General features: G+C 44.6%; 1 protein-coding gene across 3 annotated transcripts in view; it reads right to left on the reverse strand.

Moving 5' to 3' along the window:
- Positions 1–20619, reverse strand: part of TMEM94 (transmembrane protein 94) — a 42233-nt gene that overhangs the window by 16631 nt on the left and 4983 nt on the right. For 2 of the 3 annotated variants that reach the window (XM_027691323.1, XM_027691322.1), the window contains exons 2-15: positions 13873–13992; positions 13109–13236; positions 12368–12504; positions 11481–11677; positions 10702–10853; positions 10472–10574; positions 10076–10162; positions 9474–9590; positions 5725–5781; positions 4150–4254; positions 3300–3464; positions 2947–3156; positions 2462–2777; positions 1541–1714 (exon numbers count right to left, since the gene is read on the reverse strand). In XM_027691323.1, coding sequence (XP_027547124.1) covers positions 1541–1714; positions 2462–2777; positions 2947–3156; positions 3300–3464; positions 4150–4254; positions 5725–5781; positions 9474–9590; positions 10076–10162; positions 10472–10574; positions 10702–10853; positions 11481–11677; positions 12368–12504; positions 13109–13236; positions 13873–13992 — 2068 coding nt within the window. The remainder of the gene's footprint in view (positions 1–1540; positions 1715–2461; positions 2778–2946; positions 3157–3299; positions 3465–4149; positions 4255–5724; positions 5782–9473; positions 9591–10075; positions 10163–10471; positions 10575–10701; positions 10854–11480; positions 11678–12367; positions 12505–13108; positions 13237–13872; positions 13993–20619) is intronic. The other variant, XM_027691324.1, reaches the window with a different exon arrangement.

The following is a 20619-nucleotide window of genomic DNA, read 5'->3' on the forward strand; positions in this document are numbered from 1 at the left end:
GGACTCGTTAGGAAGAACCAAACCACTTCAGCTGAGCCAGTGAGACAGAGCAAGAGGAACTGAGGAGTGCGGCTACAGCAAAGGGAGACAGAGATGGTGGAAGATGCCGGTGAGCCCCTCATTTCCATGTGGTTACTATGGATTTGGGATGAACACTGCCAGATGGTGAGACACATATTTCAATGGAATGGCAAGGGAACACACAGATAATCTGCCTCCTATTTCTGCTACAGCTGTAGAATTTATTATGTGTTTCCCTTTGACTGCAGCCTGTCGTGGGAGTGGGTGGATTCAAAGATTTATTCACAAATAAGGTATCAAGAGAGGTTAGTTATGATCATCTGGTCTGACCTCTGCATAAACAGAGCCATTTGATTTCAGCCAATGTTTTCTGCACAATCCAGTATTTCTAGTTCTAAAATGGTAATATTTCAGAAAGCTTCAAGTGACAAGACTATTGTGTGAGAGGTGTTCAGTGGTTAACTAACCCCAGCTGGCAAAATTCCTCTTAGAATTTACTCTAGACAGCATAATCCAGGTCACACACATATTCGTCTGAGCTCCAGCCTCTAAACTAAACCGTTTAAAAGTGAGGATAAGGAGTTGAAATGAGGCAACATTAAAGGTTTTTTCCCTACACGAAGAATCTCAGCATCAAAATAATTCCTGTTCACAAAGGCAAGGTAGCAGCAATCAGAACAAATTAAAAAGCTCCTCTTCAGATAAAGATATAAATTTAAGCAGAATTAGGCAAGAGAAGACAGTTAACCTGGTAAAACTCTGGCCAGCATAATGATCATATTTCAGATTCAATATTGAACATATGTCAGCTCCAGAGAGCCAAGTTCAGTCAATTTAAGGAATTACAAAGAGCCTAAGAGCTCTGACAGGCAAGCTGTTAAATCTTGCTGAGGTGCTTTAAGACCTCACAGTGCCCAGCTGCACACCCTTTCCATCCCAGCCCATTCCTACAGGAATAGGAAGTAGTAGAAGGAGTGGAGAAGTCAGCATGGCTTCAGGTGTTGTATTCATGGTCACTATGAGTTTGCATGGGATTGATGAGATTTCTTATTAGTATGCAATATAGGAGCATGCAATATAATACACTAGACAACTCACAAAGATCTCACAAAGATCTGAGTTATCAGAAGGATGAGCATCACTAACTAAACCCCTGAGTAATATTTAACCCTGTGCAGTATCAGTTTCACTACCATCATGAAGTCTGTTAAAAAGCCAATAAACCCACACCTTGCTCTGCTCTGCCACTTGGTCCCAGAAATGAGGCCTACTGTGTGGTAAGATAATTTAAAAAAATTATTTATGATTCTGAAGTGAGTCAAAGCTGGGAAGAATTCCCCCCCTCAGTATCCCACAGCTAATCACTAAGGTTTGTTGAGCATATCTGTGCTGGCCATGGGCAGAGCAGGGCTATCACCCCACAGGGACTCCAGACTCTTCCAGCATGACATTTTCCAGGCTCTCTTCAGAAAAGATCCCCCCATTCCAAGTGGATGCCCAAAGAAAGGGGCAGCCTTACTGGTAGTGGTGTCCTTCACAAACAGGTTAATCATGTGGCTCAGGGGGGGTCTCCTCTTGGTGATGGATGAAAGCTTCCCCAGGATTGTTTCCTTAACCATCTCATCACTTGGCAGGCGGTACAAGGCCAAATAGTTCTCCTGCTTGAAGAGATCTTTAGCACCCGGTGTGAAACCTGAAACATGAGCACAGGGAGGAGAAAAATTAGGCTCAAACCAAAGCAAAAGAAAGGTCCCTTCTCCTGCTTCTGTGCCACCCACTTTGCCTGTGCTCATTCTGACATCTCTCCAGGAACTGGTAGGTAAACTGTGCTCTCTGTGCATCTACAAAAAGGTGGCTCAAGATCTATGATTAAAAAAATTCAGCAGGACTGGATGTTATTAGTAATTACAGTGTTCGTGCTTCTGGTTCACTGAAGAGAGGAACTGTAACATTGAAGGACAGGCACAGAAGTGAGCTCAAGTTTTCAGATTTTAATCCTAGTGTTACCTCTAACCTCTTATCTCTCCTGTGCCTTAGTTTTCCAATCTATAAAATGAGCTGAGGTACCTCACATCATTTATCCCCAAACTCCCTGTAAGGCCTTACAGTAAAGACAGGGCAGATAGCTGTTCATTAGCAGGTATTCTTTGTCTCCTGATGAGATTGGCAGACTCAGGCCAGAAGGATACCAAGCCTAGCCAGGGCTGGCTGGCAATATCCTTGATGACATTCATTCCTTTGATAGTGTTGACAATGTCAGAACTTGCCAAAAGCAATCTCTTTAATAGACTCTTTTGGCAACTGAACAACAGCAGAGTCAGCTCTGTATTTCCACCTTCTCAGCAGCCAGGACCGGGGAAATATTCTTGTGCTCTCTAAGGATTAAGTGTCTATTGACAGCTCTGATTTCTCTGCGTCTGCTCATCCAGTTTCTCCTCACCTATTAGCCTGGCGAGCTCACAGAGGCCCCAGGGCACGTGGACAGGCAGCACAGCGTTGTGTGTTTCCTGGAGGGCGATGTTGCAGAGGTGGTCGGAGAAGCGGCACAGCCGCTCCGTCACGCTGGCGTTGCAGAGGTTGAGCAGCACGTTCAGGCCCAGGGGCTTCAGGGAATTCAGGTGCATGTGCCAGTTGGAGTCATCAAACTGGATGCAGGAGGGGTTCTGCTGGTCTTGGGACAGGCTCAGCATCTCCAGGTGGTAGTCACACACGAAGTCTTCAGCCTCACAAGCCAACACCTCGCTGTCCCCGACAACCTGGTCCAACAGACAGGGAATTTCCAGTTGGTTACAGAGAATACAGCTTGAGCCCAGAATCCTGCAAGGAATTCCCAGGTAAATTCCCCAAAAGTGGGAACTCCATGGGTTTGAGTCTGTCTTACAGCTCCACAAAAGCCTACTTGTGTGCCCCTCCAGTATGTCTTACCTGAGTGTGTTCCTCCTCTCCACCCTCCGTGTCCTTGCTAAAGCTCACATTGGATCCAGAGGGATGTTTGCTTCTGCTGTTTGGCTTTCGGTGGGCAAGGCCATCGGGAGGCTTTGGAGGATCACTAGACCAGTTGTTCCTCTCTTGTTCATTGGTCATGTGGACTGTGTCTGCCAAGGGCCCAGAGAGCAAAGCATCTCTTTCATGGGGCTGCAAGAGACCAACAAAACAAATGGTGATTCAGCAGTTGAATCCCAGCCACTGCTGATTCACCTGCTGCTTCAGGACTCCTGTAGAAGATCTCATCCTTGTTGCTTCTTCATATTTTAGGCAAAGAATTATGGCACACTCACCTCATCTTCCATCTCAGGATGGCAGAAGGACCGCGTAGAGAGCTCATCAGTCAGATCTTCATGGCTATCATGAGGTGGTTCCACCTTCCCACTGAAGAACAGAACAGTCTCTGGGCTGGGGTTTGGCCACGAAAGAATCCCCTGCTTGTCTACACAGCAGAGCACCTGGAACATCCCACGACACCCCCAAAAAAGCAAAATCTCAGTGAAAACGTGTCTCAGTGTTCAGGCATAGCTGTAAATATCATGAGTTTAATAAACACATTGGAGGACAGACAAGTCTCTTCTTCTCCATCCTTCTGTCCTAAGAAACTGCACCTAATAAGACTCCAAGAAATCCAAGAATTCCGTGCTCTAACAGGATTGATGGGTAGTTTAACACCAATTTTATCTCAAGATATTACAAAACTAGGCATGAAGACCAAGGGAAGGAAGCAACTACTCAACCTGTTTCACCAGCTAGTACCTTACCAGGACCCAAAACAGCTGGTTCTTGAACAGGAGCCAAGAAGATAATGGGACCAGAACCAGAGCTGGAAAACACAGACATCCTGACAGATGCCACAGAGTATCTCTAACCATTGTTTTAGCCTGTAAAAGTGCTGCAAAACACAGACATCCTGACAGATATCACAGAGTATCTCTAACCATTGTTTTAGCCTGTAAATGTGCTGCTTGGACATGACAAGACAGTTATAAACTCTTCTACACAGACAGGTGCCTGAAGGGTTTCTAATTCCAGCACAGTGAGCTGATTGCTAACAGTCTGTGCTCAGGGAAGGACGACATGAACAGTGAAAATGAAGCATCCACATAGAGCTCCTCTTTCTGACAACCCAGCAATACTCACAGTGACAGATCCCAGACTGTGGAGCAAGCTGGAAGTGAAGCTCAGAGTTGGGGATTTGCCTTTTAAAACACAGAGGAAGTGACTCCAGATACAGCGTATCATTTCCTGACGAGGGAAGCAGAGGACATCAGCCAGTTAAAGACTCATTCCATGAAAGATGAAGGGAGAGAAGGAAAAAAGGGAGTATGACATTACCTGCTTTCAGTTTCAACACAGTGATACACTGCAAGATAAACATCAGTCTCTGTGGGAACTTGTTACCTGATACAGTGCTGATGTTCCCAAGGGAAAAGCATTCCTTCCCCCTTCCACAGGACACTAACAGACAGTTCGATTGTTGAATTGAGAATTCACTGAAACTACCTCTGTCTACCCAAAAACCCAGAATGGAATTCTGAAGTGAGTTCATTTCAAGTGAATCAGTTGCTACCTCTCAGTATCTTTTCCTAAAGTAACTCATCCCCCTGGATTATAAGAGTTTGAGGCCTTGGGCTTTGCATCACCACAGCTCCTTAGATCACATTCCTTGGATCCTAAGGGTTAGTACAGCAGTCAGCTCCAATGCAAAACAATCATGAGCTGTCACCAGGACGAAAAAAAAAAAGCTCTTATTTAAACCAGTTTCTTCTGAGCAAAAGTGTTACATAGGTACAAAAGAAGCAAATCTTATCAATGAGGTCAACTCAAATCACTCCCATTTACCACCTGAGAAACATCTCAGCTAAATGATGAACTGGTACAGAAAGACAACAAAATATTCATCAAAGGAAGCACATGTGAGTGCACCCATGTACATTCCTCTGAGTGACTGGGAGCAAGGAGATATGAATTGGTTCTTATAATATCTAGGGATTTTTAATCACTGCTGGAGTCCATCTGCCTCCTTATGGAAAGGGGAATCTTAATTCCAGATTAGGCAGAGAAGTGTCTTTCATCTACCCACCTGTTTAATCTGGATGATGCAATTTATGGGTGGCCACAGCAGTTCCTTCACCAGAAAAAAGGTCTTCTATATGTTTAATTGCTCCAGCTTTGGAAGCACTAATAATGTGCTTAAAGCTGATAAGGAGCCTATGAAACAGGATCAGACTTTTTAAAAGCCTGAACATCCCATGGTCCCCTCTGTATGTTTGGTCTTGCTGACCACCATCCCCTCTGGTTTTTAGTTTTGGCTTGAAAAAGGAGATTTTTCTAGTATAAGCAAAATAATTCCCTTCTTTCTGACACACACCATAAAAAGTTTATTTTATTCCTGGAACAGGATTTGAAAGAGGCACTGTCTTCAGGACAGAAAAAGTTGATTTCAAACCAGTTGCAATATTCAGAAAAGCACAATTGGACTCAGTGTTGAAGTCACCTCAATCTCTGGTCAGCAGAGCAGCATTTACATGGGAAGGTGCAGGGGAAAGACATGCAACCTGCATGCATTGCAAATTAAAGCAACAAATGAGTGACAATGGACAACTGACACGAGTCAAAAGGGTCTAGGAACAAACAGGAGATCAGAGAGGAAGGGAAAGGATACCATGAAGTTCTGCAGTGAAGATGGAAGAAAACAATTCATAATAATAGTACCTGAGAAGATACCATCTCTGTGTAGCTGCTGAGAGTGTCCTCTGAAAACTTAGCAAGCTGCAGCAAGAGAAGAGACCAGTTACTATAATTGTGCTCAGAAATGTGTCATGAGGAACATCCATCCCTCAGTATGTGCCTTCAGAGAGGAGAAATCAGGAGTCCTGCTCTGTGGGAATCGCTGTACCAAGGCAGACCAATAACTCATCAAAGCAATTAAGTCTTTAATGGACTCTGTCTTTATCTACTTGTGAAGCACAGACCAAGTGCTTGGTGCTGTACATCACAGAGGAACACACAGTCATTACCTAAATGTCTACAGAGAAAATAATAGCAATTAGACCCAGAGGAGGCTCTTTTCTGGATGGTTATTTTTAGACAGAAAGAGCCAGGAATGACTGCTCTGGTTTTAAGTTATATGGGTCAGTTACAGGAAGGGAGCTGGAAAAGGGGTTGGAAAAGCAGGAGCCTGGAACACGATGGACACAGAGGAATGAGGTGACATGAATGGGATATGGACAGAAAGTGAAGAGAAATTACAGCAGGGCACTACCAAGGGGCTCTTGGAATTACAGGGAGACATTCACTAACTCAGGATTTGTGCATCCAGCACAAAGGAATTCCACAGAAGATGTAATTTTGAAAAAGTTTAGGTCTACTCATAATCAAAAGTGGATATGGCAATTACATTTGTATGTAAATAAAACAGCAGCCCAAATAATAATGCATCTATCTGACACTTTAAAAAGGATCAATTTAACAAAGCTGAAAAAGCCAAGAGAAATTAGTCAGAAATAACTTAAACTGAGAACTATGAAGGATAATTAGGAACTGTTTAAGAACATTTTGTCACAATTTTAAAAAGCAACAATCCCATTGTAAAAATAAGAATCCAGTTCTGAGTGGAAGTGAAAATAGAAATAAAAATTAACATAAAAATTAGGGAAAAGGATACCATTAGCAAATTAAAGCCAGTCCACTGCTTGCTAAAGACAGTGAAATTGCAAATGATATTGCAGGCGAGGCAGACGTGTTAAATAAATATTGCTATTCTGTATTCAGTGATATAATCATACCATATGATAACTATGAAATATTTTCCATTCCAACACTAGCTACTGAAAGTAAATATGTTTAAATTAGCAGGTCTGGACAATGACTGTTACTGCTGATTTTGCACAAGGCTTGAACTATGGATTAAGTCCCAGTTCAATGGAAGTGGTGCCAATGCCCAAAAAGGGAAGGAGAACCATCCAAGTTACCACAGGACCCCAGACAGACTTTGATTTCAGACAGAATAACAGAGCAGCTAATATGAGACTTAATTAAAAGAAAAGAAGTGGAATAATACAATCAGTGCCAAACACCACAAGTATACGAGCAGCAAATCTCATCAGACTATTTTGATATCTTTTTTTGACAAAATTATAAATTTGACTGATAAAAGTAATGCTTTTGACATAAACCACTTGGTACTTTGACTTGATGATAAATACTTTACTGGTTTTCTAACAAAAATACAAGGGAAATAGGGCCCTTATTAGATATATTAGAAATAGACTATCTCTAAATGGAACAGAAAAATTATTTGCATTAGTATGTGTTACTAGCTCAAGCAGGGACAAATGTGGGTATTTTGTTAACAGCCTGAAAGAAAACCAAAACCAAAAAATACTGACAGAGACTGTAAACTATATAATAAAGTTTGGCTCAGGGTGCAATATAAGGAGAACAGATCACTGTTACAGAACAATATGGACTGCTTGGGTAATAAGCAAAAACATGTATCCCAACAGGCACAAAATTAAGGCTGCATATTTAGGTGCAAAAATTGGACTTACAGGATGAGGACTCTTAGAAAGCAGGAACTGCACCTGAACAAAGCCTGGCCCTTTAAAGCAATGGCTAAAGAATCTAATATGATCCTTTGTTGCACAAACAAGAGAATATAAAATAGAAAGTCCAAATTATTCTGAAATTTAGCACAAGTACATGTGTTACTGGAATATTTTGTGGGTTTTGAGATTCATAATTCTACAGTGATCCTGAAACACTGGAGAAAGCTAAGAGGAAAGCCAAGAGAAAGATTAAAGGTTTGGAAAATATGCTTACAGTGCCTCAAGGTGCTTAAACTGTTTACTTAACCAGAGATAGTAAAAGGGAATGTGAGCAGTTACAATGGACCAGAATTTTGATTGACACGCTCGTAAATCTACGAGACAAAAGATGTAAATGTTCCAAGGGTTGAAAATCAGATACTGCAAAAATTCCCACTAAAATAGAACATCCTTTTTAGCAGTGAAGGTAAATAATGACTGGAATAACCTATCAAAGGCAGTACAAATGTTTTCAAACCAGCAGCAAATTCCTTTCTAAAAGAAATTTTGCTGTAGTCTAACTGCAGTAATGCAACTTGAGGCAGGGGCTTGTTTGGGGGGGCACTGGTTTGTGTCCTGCAAACAGTCAAGGGTCACCTATGGCCTGGAAAAATTGGGGATCAAGCAGCTTGAACATGATAGGATGGGGAGAAGAGTGCCACACAGGCCAGGTGCTTGGAGAGGGAAAGAGTCTTACCTGCTACATTTTGAACAGAGAAGAGAGAAGGAAGGAGGGAAATAGAGAGGCCAAGACTGCCTTAGTCAGGGGGTGAATGACCAAGGCACATCCCAACGGCTGTTCTGCAGCAGCAAGGATGGAGGATCATGTTTGAGATGTCACAGAAAGAGCTGGCTGGACAGAGAGAGTTGCCTGGACAAGAAAAAGGAGAAGACAGGAAAGAACACAAGGAAGGTGCAAATATGAGTGACAGGGCAAATGGGTATGTTGAGATGAAGCAAGGAAGCCAAGGAGCTCTGGCTTTTCCCAAATAACAAGGTGTGAAGGGGAAAAGGAAGATTCTAAAGATAGAAACCAAGTGATGCTGAGAATGGGTAGGAAAGGTAAAGTGGAGAAAACACTGAGAAGAAAAGGTAAAGGTGGAAATGGCACTGAGGGATGTAGTATGTGTCCTCCCTCCCAGGACACAGGAAGCTTCGTCATGTACAACTAGAGGGTAAAGAACAGAAAACACACACCCAGGGCCACAGAGGCCAAGGGAGGACAAGAAGGAGAGAGAAACTCTGCCCAAGTAACAGAAATCAGCACAGAAGACAAACATAGCTCAGTGCACCTCACCAACATTGCCACCAGGACAGAACAAGAGACGTCCAACAGGCATCACGTTCCATCAGACCAGCAAACTCCACTCCCCAAATCAGCACAAACACCAGAAACTTCTCTCACTCCCTGACCTGCTGCAAATGCCATGCCTGCAAGTGAAACCCCAGAGTCTCAGGAAAGGGCTGTTCAGCCCACACATTAAAACAGGGGATTGCAGAGAATCTCATGTATCCCATTCCTTCCCAGTGGCTAAACATTCCCACGTTACAGCCACCACTTATTTAGCTCCACATTGACCCCTCTGACAAATTCTATTTATCTCATAGAAAGGACAAGCCTTGAAGAGTTTCATGGAATCTCCAGAGCTTCCTATCACCTTGGGATATCTGTAGAGAGGTTGAAAAAATAAAAGCATCTGTTCAAGAAGAAGTAATATTGTACTCCAGGGAGAGGGCACAGCTGGTACAACCAAAGATCCAACAAGGTTTTACAATTATGTGGACACATCTTCTGAATTCATTGTGCTCACTTTATAGAGCCTTTTCATCTCCTGCCCTTGTCTCTGCAACAGTTTGGTGTGGAGAGATACCTACCAGTGAGGTGGATGAGGCCTTGCTCATCTGGGCCAAGACTCTGGCTTCTCCAAAGGCTGTAGCAAGAATCCACAGGACGGGAAAGAGCAACGGAAGGATGGGTAAGACACCATTCACCTGAAAAAAACCAACCTGTAATCGCCAACAAACCCAGAGACAACTAGAAGTCAGACATCTCACATGACATCTTTTCCACCACAGTGAGAGGACAGGTAAAAAAGGCCAGGGCAGGCAGGAAGGAGACCGGAAGAAGTGCCACACAGGGAAAAGCACACCTTACAGAGATGTAATGAAGGAGGCCATGAACAAATCCTGGTTTTCCTGCTGAATTTGGCATAAACTCTAATAAGTTTAAAGGCAAAGGATACCATATGTAATACATATATATATATACACACATATATCTATACATATATGGCAAAAAAATGTAAAGGGCAGTCTAGGAGGAATGGCCAGGGAAGAGCTGTTGTCTTGCTCCACTGAATGCTCCTGGATCCAGCATGCACAGGATGCTGCCACATGATGAAGCAAGTGGCTGAGAGAGGGAATCAGTCTCAGTGGTGCTCTGGGGAGGTGTAGTGGAGCTCAAAGCTCTCCTTTACCTGTAGCTGAAGAAGAGTGTACTGCCAAGAAGCAATTCCAGGAGCTTTGAAAATGAAGCGCACAGCGTTGGTGATCAGGAATCCAGCCTGCAATTCAGAGATGACACTCTCAGCTAACTACTAGTACTTGCAAGGAAGGAGTTTTCAGTGCCTTGTAACATGCTCAGCCCTGGGAAAGTTTGGAAGATATATTTGATCTGCTGCTGCAGTTCCTGTCTCCTCTCTCACGGTTGCAAGGCTCAGCATCTTTGCTCCTCTGAACTGCCCAAGGTACACACAGAGTCAGCTGCATGAGTTAGGGCCTGGCCACAGTTTCCTGTTGATGGCTGCAAATTCTTCACCTTTATTGACAAAACATGGCTATTTTCAAGGACAAGGGCTTGAAATGAGACCTACCAGCACGATGGGGACAGCGTACTTCAGCATCACTGACTGCACAGTGAATCTCTCGTTATCCAGGGCTGTCACAGGCCGTGACAAAGCCATTTCCAGACACCACCTAAGAAATGGAAACCAGCTTGAGATTTCGGCAACCAAGACCCTAAGCCTGCACTTCCCTTGGACATAAACCTCCTGATTAGAATGCTGTGCTCAGCCCCCTGTGAGGGATGATTGTCAAAACCCACCTGACATTATCAATTATTGGGGTCTTCAAGACACGGAAGAGACGATACAGCTGAGGGTTCTGAGGTCCCTTCTTCACTTCTCCCCTTGGGGAGGGTGGGGGTGAGAAAGGTGGAAACAGATCTCCTGGCTCCAGAACTATGTGCTCATCATCCTAGGAAAAAAGGTCAGAGAGACCCAAGGCTTGTGTTCAAGCACATCTGGTTATTTCATGAAAATTGGCATTTGGAGTGAAAGTTACAATAAAAACCAAAAAGGGTAAATTTCAAGCTTTAAACTTTTTCCAACCTTCTTCAAGCAGCAAAATCTTTCTATAGATATTGTAATCAATTTGTTAATTTACTACTACGCCAGGAACTTTATATTACCTTCTTTTATAATAAATCAGTAGTAAGGAGAAGGTCAAAGCAGACAAACTTTAATTCCCCACATAAAAAGCAGGATAAAGTACGGGGTTTGTATGTCATATTACCCTACTGGATAGATTCACTCCACTTATATTTAGCAGCACATTACAATTTCCCCTTGACCTGGGAGAGATGGAAATATGGTGCTTTTGTATCACATTAGTGTCTCCTGTCCGTTGGGTTTGGGAGTTCATGGAGAAGATGCAGTCTGGCTAACAAAGCACTGTCCTTGACTGAACTGGAATTTCAAGCTATTTTCAAGGTCAGAAGAAATCAAACACTCCAATAATCTGTACACTGGGAATTAGAGCATTAGCAAGAAAATCCTGGGAAATATATTGTTACAGGCCAGGGAAATAAGACAATCGAGTTACCTTAATCCCTCTCAGAGAAGCAAATGACTCCTGGCCTGGCCTCAAAGCAACCACATCTCCTTCCACCAAGAGGCTCACGGGCAGGTTGACAAGATGCCCATCCCTGTAGGCCCAGTGAAGGGACCAGGATGGGGCATAAGGCATGTGAAGGTCAGGGTACATGGAGTCTGGCCATTTCACCTCTTTGCCAAGTGTATCTGAAAACACAAAGCGTGAAAGAATTAAGTGGCAACAATTCTGGAGGGACCAGTCTCACAATCATTTACATCCTGTAGTGGCTATAGCTCAGTGCTAAGCACTTTCCCCCAGTGCTAAGCTCAGCCCACTCCCATGATCTTTTATCATCCCTCTCTTTCTCCTTGATGGCTTTTCCTCTCTTTCTCCACCCAGTATTAATAACTAAACAGTCATTTTACAGCCTTAAACACATAGTTATACAATGGAAAAACTAAAGGCTGTCCTTAAAACTGCCACAACTGAGATGAACTGCCCCCTCAGGTGCCAAAGCCCCCGTTGAGACGATGCTCATGCACAGCAATTTATTTCCTTCTGCTCTGTGTTGTGGTACAACCCCACGTATTCTTCCCTCATCATCTGCTGCAAGGCAGATATTTTTGTGAGAATCTGAGGATTCGAATTACTCCAAAGCACAGACATAACAGACACCCACCTGGTAACACAGAGCTTGGAAGCACAGGGCCACATGACAGCTCAAAATAACTACTTTACAGGACAGGCATGAGTGGAACACAATTCTCACAGCCTGTTTCTGTGCAGAGTAGGGGAAGGTTAGCAAGCTTAATTAGTAATGTGTGTGATCAGGTTTGGAGAAAAATTCAGTGGGAGGAAAACACAGGTGCAACTGAGACAGGTGAACAAGGCCTCACCGTTTATCTTATCAATGATTGTCTGAAGTCTTCTCTCCACCTCTCTGCACTTCAGCCTCTCCTGACGCCCGATCATGAGGAGATCCAAGAGGAGCAGGAGGAAGAGTGCCAATGCATTAACTATCTCAGCACCTTGGCTTCACACAGCAAAACAGAAGAAAGCAGAAAACAGATGAGGTTTGAGTAAATGAGCAGAATCCACTGCCAGACACCCACAGAGATTAACGCACATCTGCCTGGTTGTTTATTCCTACATCTCACAGACTTATGGCTAAAAATGAAATGCAGGGAAGGTATGGTCACACTTCTTATTTAGAAAAATGACACCAGAGAGGTCTGAAAGGACTCATCTCAATTAAAAATCCTTTACAAATATGGTCAAGGCATGCTATGGTGCATGTGACAGCACAGTAACTTCTCCCATGAGCCAATAACTTCTCCAGTTTCAAAATCCTACCTAACTATGATAATGCCTCAGGATTTTTAAAGATCTAGGAATGCCACAGAAAAAAATTTCAGTCTCTCCACAGGACATTCCCTGGGTCGATTAGAAGTAGAATTAAGTTGGCTGAAGTTTGGAGAAAGGGCCTGATAGGGACAGAATTACCAGTGTGAGTATGCTGATGTCTAGATTTCTGGACAGAATGAGGGACAACACTGTTATGTCAACCACACACAGCATCGAGACAATATAAAACTACCACTTTGGTTCAGTTAAGCAGCACAGGATGCTTTGCTCACCTCCCCTGTGGCTGGCTCCCATAGCAGCACAGCAGCAGCAGCACTGCCAGCAGCATCAGAGATGCACCAGGCCAGTGGAAACAGGAGCAGCGGTTACCATGGTACAGAAAACTGCTCCTCCACACCTCCTACAAAAGGAGAGCAGCAGACAGTCAGCATTCACAGAACACACAGCCAGACATCTGAAAAAGCAGCAGCTGATGCTCCAGGGTGAACACAACTTTGCCAAACCCCTGAACATGACACAGAACACCCTGATCAGTTGTGTGAATCCTACAGCACCTATGGATGCTCAGCTGGTGTGTCTGGGTGAACACTCCTGCTTTACTCTTGCCTGGAAGAATGAAAAGGCTTCTGTGCCAGGCTGTGCCCATGTCACTGACCGACCCAGGAACACTTTTAACATTTAAGTACTGTGCATAAACACCAGCACTTTGTATTCAACACACACACACCAGACAAACACAGTGGACAAGGGAGACTGTTGAGCTTCACAGCTCTTTATCTCCACCTGAGATGGACACTGCCCTTAGAGGCTCTTGAAGTCCTTAAATCCTTTACAGGTGAAGCTAAAGCTCCGGGAGAAAAGTTCTGACAGAAACACGCACTTAGGTAGATTTCTTGCTTTGTTCCCAAGGACTTAAGCAGTTCTACATCCAGACACTCTATAGCAGCACTCTGGGATGGAAAACAGCCAACTTCTGTTTAATCCTCAGCTTTACTTTGAGAAGGGGAGGCTGAGTGCCCAACCTTGGTGCCCTCACCTTCCATGAAGTCACTTTTTTCCGTTCCTTCTGATGCCCCTCCAGCAGTGCTGACAACTGGTCTCTCAGGATTGTGAGGGCCTTCTTTGTGGTAAGGCCCAAACTTGAGGTCATCTCATCCTGAGGTGCCAGAAAAACAAACTGGTTAGTGCTTCCCTATATTCTTTTCAGCTTTTTTCCTGGTGGCTGAACGAGCTGTCAACCATGAATGCCCTGCACTCATCACCACCAGCCTGATTCTCCATTTTCCTGAAATCATCTCCCCTCCTGTGAACTTTAGACTGCTGGCTGGAATTAGAGCACTTAGATAGTATCAGGTAAACAAACCGGTCCTGACTGTGCTGATAAATACCTTATCAAAGCACAATACCAAGTCATTTCAGTGAAACAAGATCTAATCAGCAGAGGCTGAGGACAATACAAAGAGAGGTTGCTCAGCTCCGAATTTATGCAGGTTTGAACCGGTATCAGCTTGTAGAGACAACAGAACACAGTTATGGTGGAATTTTAATGATATAAGATGGATTTTGGTAACATTAAAAACAACATAGAAGTGGAATATTTGCAATTCTAATCAAGAGTGGTCCAATTTCCACAACTGCTCGCTATGGAGTTTTGCTTATGAATCCTGCCTCTGTGGCCACTTCGATGCAGAACCTCCTGGATTTAAGTGCTAGTCTGTGGATCAGTTCAGAGCAGATGTGACTCCACCACCAACTCCTTTTATGAGAGAAAGCACTAAGGTTTTGAGTGCTGAGCTGTACAGACATGCAAGGGAGGCATTTGGACTTGCAGGAAGCACACAAGGTTCACAGCACTGCTCCCTCACTGCTCACTCAGGAAAGAGGCAGCAGCCCCAAAGGACACAACCCAGGAGTGTGCCATATGGAAAACACTGCCAAAAGATGCTGGTAACAAGAAAGTGGGGGTTGCATTTCTTGGGTCAGAACCACAAGCACCTTCCTTTCTTTCAAATCACAGAGATTGCTGTGAGGTACTGTGGGCACCAGGGCACTGACAGTGAATCAACAGGGAAGAGCAGGCGAGTGTCCGTGAGAGGGCTACAGCAGGGAACTGCCAGGAAAAGTTCTCACGTGCATTTCATGGTTTAACACAAACACCTTGAGCATGTACAGCACACGGGATGTCCTGCGTGTTAGAAATGTTCAGGTGTGTCATGCTGTGTGCAGAGCACAGAACTACTGAACACAAACAGGCAGGAAGCTTGTCCCTCTGGTCCCCACCGGTGTGACACAGCCCAGAGCTCCAGCAGGAGCTGCAGATCTTCCTGCTCTTGAACCTCTTCCCAGCCCTGCCAAACCCACCGTGGTCTCAAACTGCAGCATTGCTGCTCCTTGGGAGCTGCTTGCACACACTCAGCTCTGCAAGTGCAGCTTGGCTCTGATCTTTTCTTCCTGTTCCTTAACTGTGTGGTTTCAGGATGAACATTTACTGGAAACTAATCTTGGACTTCAGACTTATTTGCATAGATGGCCCAATCCAAAACTGTAACACGAACGTCAAGGAATAGCAGATAAATTCTCTTTAAAATACTGTCTACCACACACACACATACACTCCTCACCTACCAGGGACATCTTGAAACAGCAAATTCTGACCAGGCAGAGTCCAGCAATGCTGCTTTAGCTGCACTTTTACAGAACTAAAAATAATCTTGCTGTAGTTTTCATTCTCTGTGTCAGTTTTAGGAATAGAGGAAGCAGTTCTGTGTTGTTCTTGGAAGCAGCCCAGGTAACATCAGCACAGGACTAAACATAGGAGTCTCTCAAAGACTCCCAGAGGAGAAGATGGCAGGCACTGGAGCTGGCAACAGACCTGCTGCTGCACCACAGAGTGCTGCAAACAGGAGTGTCTGAGAGCAACACGGAGCAAGGGACAATCAGGTTTCTCTCTCATCTGGCTGCTGCCTGTGTGGGGCACAGCAAAGCACCCACAAAAATTCTCATCCTCTCCAACACAGGGAGAGTAGACAGACAAATAAAAGACACAGAATGAAAGGCAGCAATAATAAGAGGGACTTTGACTGAAAAGCAAAGTCTGCTTAGACACCGAGCAGATTCCAATGGATACATCAGAAGGTACAGAAGAAATGAGAGGAAAGCTGCACTTAATGCCAACATCTTGTACAGTCACACAGTGCCTGGAAAGAGAAACTGCCACAGCACAGCAGGCAGCGAGCACAGAATGGCAGCAAATCCAGAAGTAATGAAAAAGGTTCCTGAAATACTTGCACACCTGCTCCAGACTTTACAGAGGAATTACTGGTTTGGTGTAGTATCAGTCAAGGTAAGGACAGCCACAAAGGAAGGTGGCTGTAGCAGGTGAGGAAGGACAAGTGCAGAGTGTCAGGGCTGGGAAGGAGGAACGGCAGGAAGGGCAGGGACTGTTAAACACCCATCCTGACACTTAAAACATGGAGTATTTGGCAAAGCAGGCAGTCAGTCTGTTTAGCAAACACTGCAATAGGGTGAGTGAGGGCTGACTGGAGGGGACTCGGATCACCTGCTGCACCCAGGGAAAGAGCCGGGACCCAAAATGAAAGGGACAGGCGAGAAGAGCCACCCTGAGCTCCTGGCAAGGGGCAGCTTTAGGTTTTCGAAACAAGAGTTGCCCTGCTAAGTCATCAACTGCTAATGAGGCATTTTTCAAATGCCCTAAAGTAAACCTTTGTATATGGCAAACCGAGGCACTCTTAAGCTGTCCCAGAGGGATCTTCCCAGCCTTTCATCAGCTGCAAGTGCTCTTCCTGCCACAAAACAGGAGGTGAGCACCCCAGGGTGAAGAAGCCATTCACAGGAGGTGTCAGTTCATTAATAAAAACCTCAACATTCACATCTTTGCTTTGGAAACCTACATTCAAAGAGAAATCCGCTAATTTTCCGGTCAAAACAAAACCAGCAAGACACCTTCCCACCCAGCTGCCTTACCATAGGGTTTCCTCTGAAGAACTAAAAAGAAAAAGCAGACAGTAAATTCCAGGTTACAGTGAAAGCAAACCCCTCATGGGTATCAGGAGACATTTTAAAAGGCTGTGCTTTCCTTTTGCCCGTGCCTAAAGGCAAAAAGTCCTAAAGAGAAAATGAGCAGTTGCTTCCTCCTTTGCCTCAGGAGGTTGGAGAGCACACGAGCCTCTAAGTGCACTTAGGGCTCCTCTGGTGCTGACCCCTGCCCTGGCCACCACAGCCTCAGTGTGGGAGGCACTGCTGAAGCCAAGTAAACACGGGATGATTGCAAGCCTCTGCCTCGTGGATGATACCACGGCTCTCAAGGGCTGTGATCTGCAGGGTGGCTGTTAAGGGAAAACAGTGCAGGAGATTTTTGTTGTGTGTATGATTTTATTTTCTAGAGGCAATGAATGTGTTGAGGTGTGGACTGGATGGGAGCATGAAAAGATGTGTGAATTTCTCCATTCTTAGTAAACATCCTACATGTTAAATTACTGCTTGGCTTGCCTGCAACCATCAGGGAAAGGGAACCTGAGAAATCTAGCAAATGCCCAGGTTTAGGAGCTGGTTTGGCTCTTCAAGAAGGAAACAAGAAGTGGCTCAGAGGTAGGAGACAGGGAGCCACAGAGCCTGTAGACTTTTCTTTGCCTTCTCCTTTCAGTTGACCCTCCATAGTTTGATAGGGGTAAATTAGTTGGCAAATACCCAGGAGCTTGTTTAAACCTGTAGCCTTGCCTGGCTCATGGCAAATAGGTTTCCTTTGCCTTCCTCAGGGGTTGCAGGAGCATTTTCAGGCTGACAGGCAGGAAAAGTTCAGGTTATTTTCCAATTTTTCCTCTCACAAGGAGTGAAGTTGTTCCCGAGCAACACCACCTACCCATGTCTGCTTCCAGCAGCCCACCTTCATCCCCACACAACATCAACACTCATCTCTCTTCCTAAAATTCACATCCTGTTCTTTTACACATAGAACCATTTAAGATCACCTTGAACATTTATCAGCCATCTCACAGTCTTTGCTATCCAATTAAAGACAGAGGTCTTGCACCTTCCTTCCAGAGGAACAGACAAGCAGAGTTAGAATGTGTAAAGGTGAGAAATGGACACAAAATATTAGTCTAATTAAGTCCTCTTTTATTTTCCCACAGCCATTACACATCCATAGTAGCAGATTTGTTTGTTGTACCAGTAAATGTTGATATAAAATGTACCAAGCGTTTTGTAAAATAACACTGGAACACAAATATATACTTTGCTTTACAGAGCAAAGTGGGTTGAATCATCCTCCACCCTCTGTGGATTTCAGTCTCTTGTAGAATAAGGGCTTCTCAACAAGATTGTTATATACTTGAATGTAACTGCCTTTACAAAGACTGTTTAAACAAATAAGTGAATAGAAAACAAAATATTTGCTAGAAGCTTCAATTTCCGTAGACTGCAGATCCACCCCTCTGACTCAGAGTGGTGGAAAACCTCTACAAGGCAGCTATCAGACTGTTTCCCCCTTTTCAGGCTGCACCCACTAGGCCCCTTTCATAACACCTCTACTCAACTGCTTTTCAGATTTCAACAGCTGGAAAACTGGGCAGCAGAATGTTCCTCCTTTTTCCAAGAGCTGTTTTGCCTTCCTTAGCAGGGAAAGAAGGCAGTCTTTAATTTAACAATGACACTTTGCAGGCTATTAATCTAGGTCAGTGATTACACCTCCTGAAATGTGAGCATTATTCATAGGTTCAAAAACACATGAGAAGGAGTAACTCCACCAAATATATTTGCATTTAGTACTGTAAGTCAGATTCTTGCTTAGAATAAGGCACAATATGACACATTGGGGTTTTTTTTGGTCTGATCAGAGAGGATGGCAGACACCATACACACGACAGCACACAATTTCTTGGGATAGCATTTCTTACAGCAGGCTGCTGTTAGAGAGGGATTTATTCTTGTTCTAAGGCAAACCACACATCAGGATGGTAGAGCTCTGTACACCTGTAGCTGCTGAGTTAATGCCTGAAAGACATCCCTGCTCCAGAGTGATACAGATGTAGCCAGCAAAGCCAATGTATCCGTTTCCCTTTATTACCAAAATCCTTGATCCCGATTACATGTCTGGTCTTTCTTGGTGCTTTCCTGGTTACTTTTCCCAAGAGATCTTATCCCTGATTCCAAGCAAAAGTGCTTCTCTAGTGACCTGGGCTACATGAAGCACCTTCCCTGACACATTCCCACTCCACAGGATGAACTTTTAAGACTCTGGACTGTCAGGGCAGCTGCATTCTCTAATTCCTTCTGCCACCAGTTTCTGCACCACAGTGGGAAAATCAGATACTCCTCTGTGCCTTAGTTTCTCATCCCTATAATGGGACTACCAACTCCCCACCAACTGCAGTCATTGTGAAGATTATAATATTGACCAACCCACCTGAACACTACTGGAAAGCACAGGAAAAAAAGAAATATATGCTGATATCTGCACAATTCAGGCAGCTCCACCAAGCAGACCATGGCTCTGTGGGGACCACTGCCTTTAAAACTAGACATGCTGGGAAAGGCACCAGAAGGCACAAGGAACACAGCTATTAAACTTGGTTTAAATGCACCTCACACGAGCTTGGCAGCCACAGCTTAGCTGTTGGTGGTCTCAAATCAAATGAAACAAGCAAAGTCTTCAGCACAGCAGTGCCCAAGTTAATGGACAGAGGAATAGTCAGCAACTGCCTCCTTCCTCCCTCTGCAGCCCCAGGATAAAAGGCAGCCCAGACCTCCCGCTGCCCCAGGACAAAGGAGCCCCCACAGCTGGTATCTGGGTGACTGTGGGGGCTCCAGTGTGGATGCTTTGAGGCTCCCCACAGCTCACAGGGCCTGCAGACTCACCCTGCAAAGAGGCACAGCTGCAGGAGCACAGATCCCTGAGATCTGGCGAAAGCAACACTTACCACCCTCCTGAATCACCCCTGCACTTTGCTGTGAACAGAGTCCATTCTAACCCAGACAACATTCACAGTTTAGGGTCTCCATAAAGCACAGAGTAAGATGCCAACAGGCACAATCAACCTTTCTACACAGGTAATGCAAAGCCCAGCACTTTGCTTCTCCCCTGCAGCAGCTCCATAGAAGAGAAAGAGGCAGCTGCACCCCAGGAAACAGCCCAGTTTGGAATTGTACATTCCTTGGTCTGTCCCTTTGGTCCTGTTTGCAGCAGCAAATCCCGAGCCATAGTTACTTGCCCCACCAGGCTGCTGAGGCAGGGTTTATGCAGTGCTTTGAAGCTCACCTGTACTGCACAATTATTAAGCTTTAATTACTGTAATTTAGCCAGTTGCATTATTCCTCCAAGTTCAGAGAGCAGTTAGGGGTCTGTATTTATCCTGGCTTCAACATGCAGTGTAGTGCTTTATGCCAGTGCAGAGCTTACTCCAGGGAATGCTAATCCTCTCCCAGAGGCCAGCAGTGCTCAGAAATCCATACAACTTCAGCACATCTTTCATCCCCTCGTTAGCTTCCTTTCTATCCCTACTCCTTCAGCTGAAGACTTTGGGGACTAAAACTATGATACAGCCTGGAAGGTGCACAGCGAGACTTGCTTCACAGGGATAAGGAGGTCCAACAGCTACAGATCAAAGCCCAGAGAAGAAACAGGCAAATTTAAGTCATGAGGCAGAGGGGCAGCAAAGCAGGAGTCCGCAGCTAAAATCCTGTCTGGACCCTCCTGTTGGTTCTAGGGTTAAATTTGCAGTTTAAAACAGTTTCTTTCCCCGCCACCTCCAACAACAAGCTATTC

This window comes from Neopelma chrysocephalum, unplaced genomic scaffold (assembly GCF_003984885.1).
Source record: "Neopelma chrysocephalum unplaced genomic scaffold, ASM398488v2 Primary Assembly neopelma1_84, whole genome shotgun sequence".
NCBI classification, from domain to species: Eukaryota; Metazoa; Chordata; class Aves; order Passeriformes; family Pipridae; genus Neopelma; species Neopelma chrysocephalum.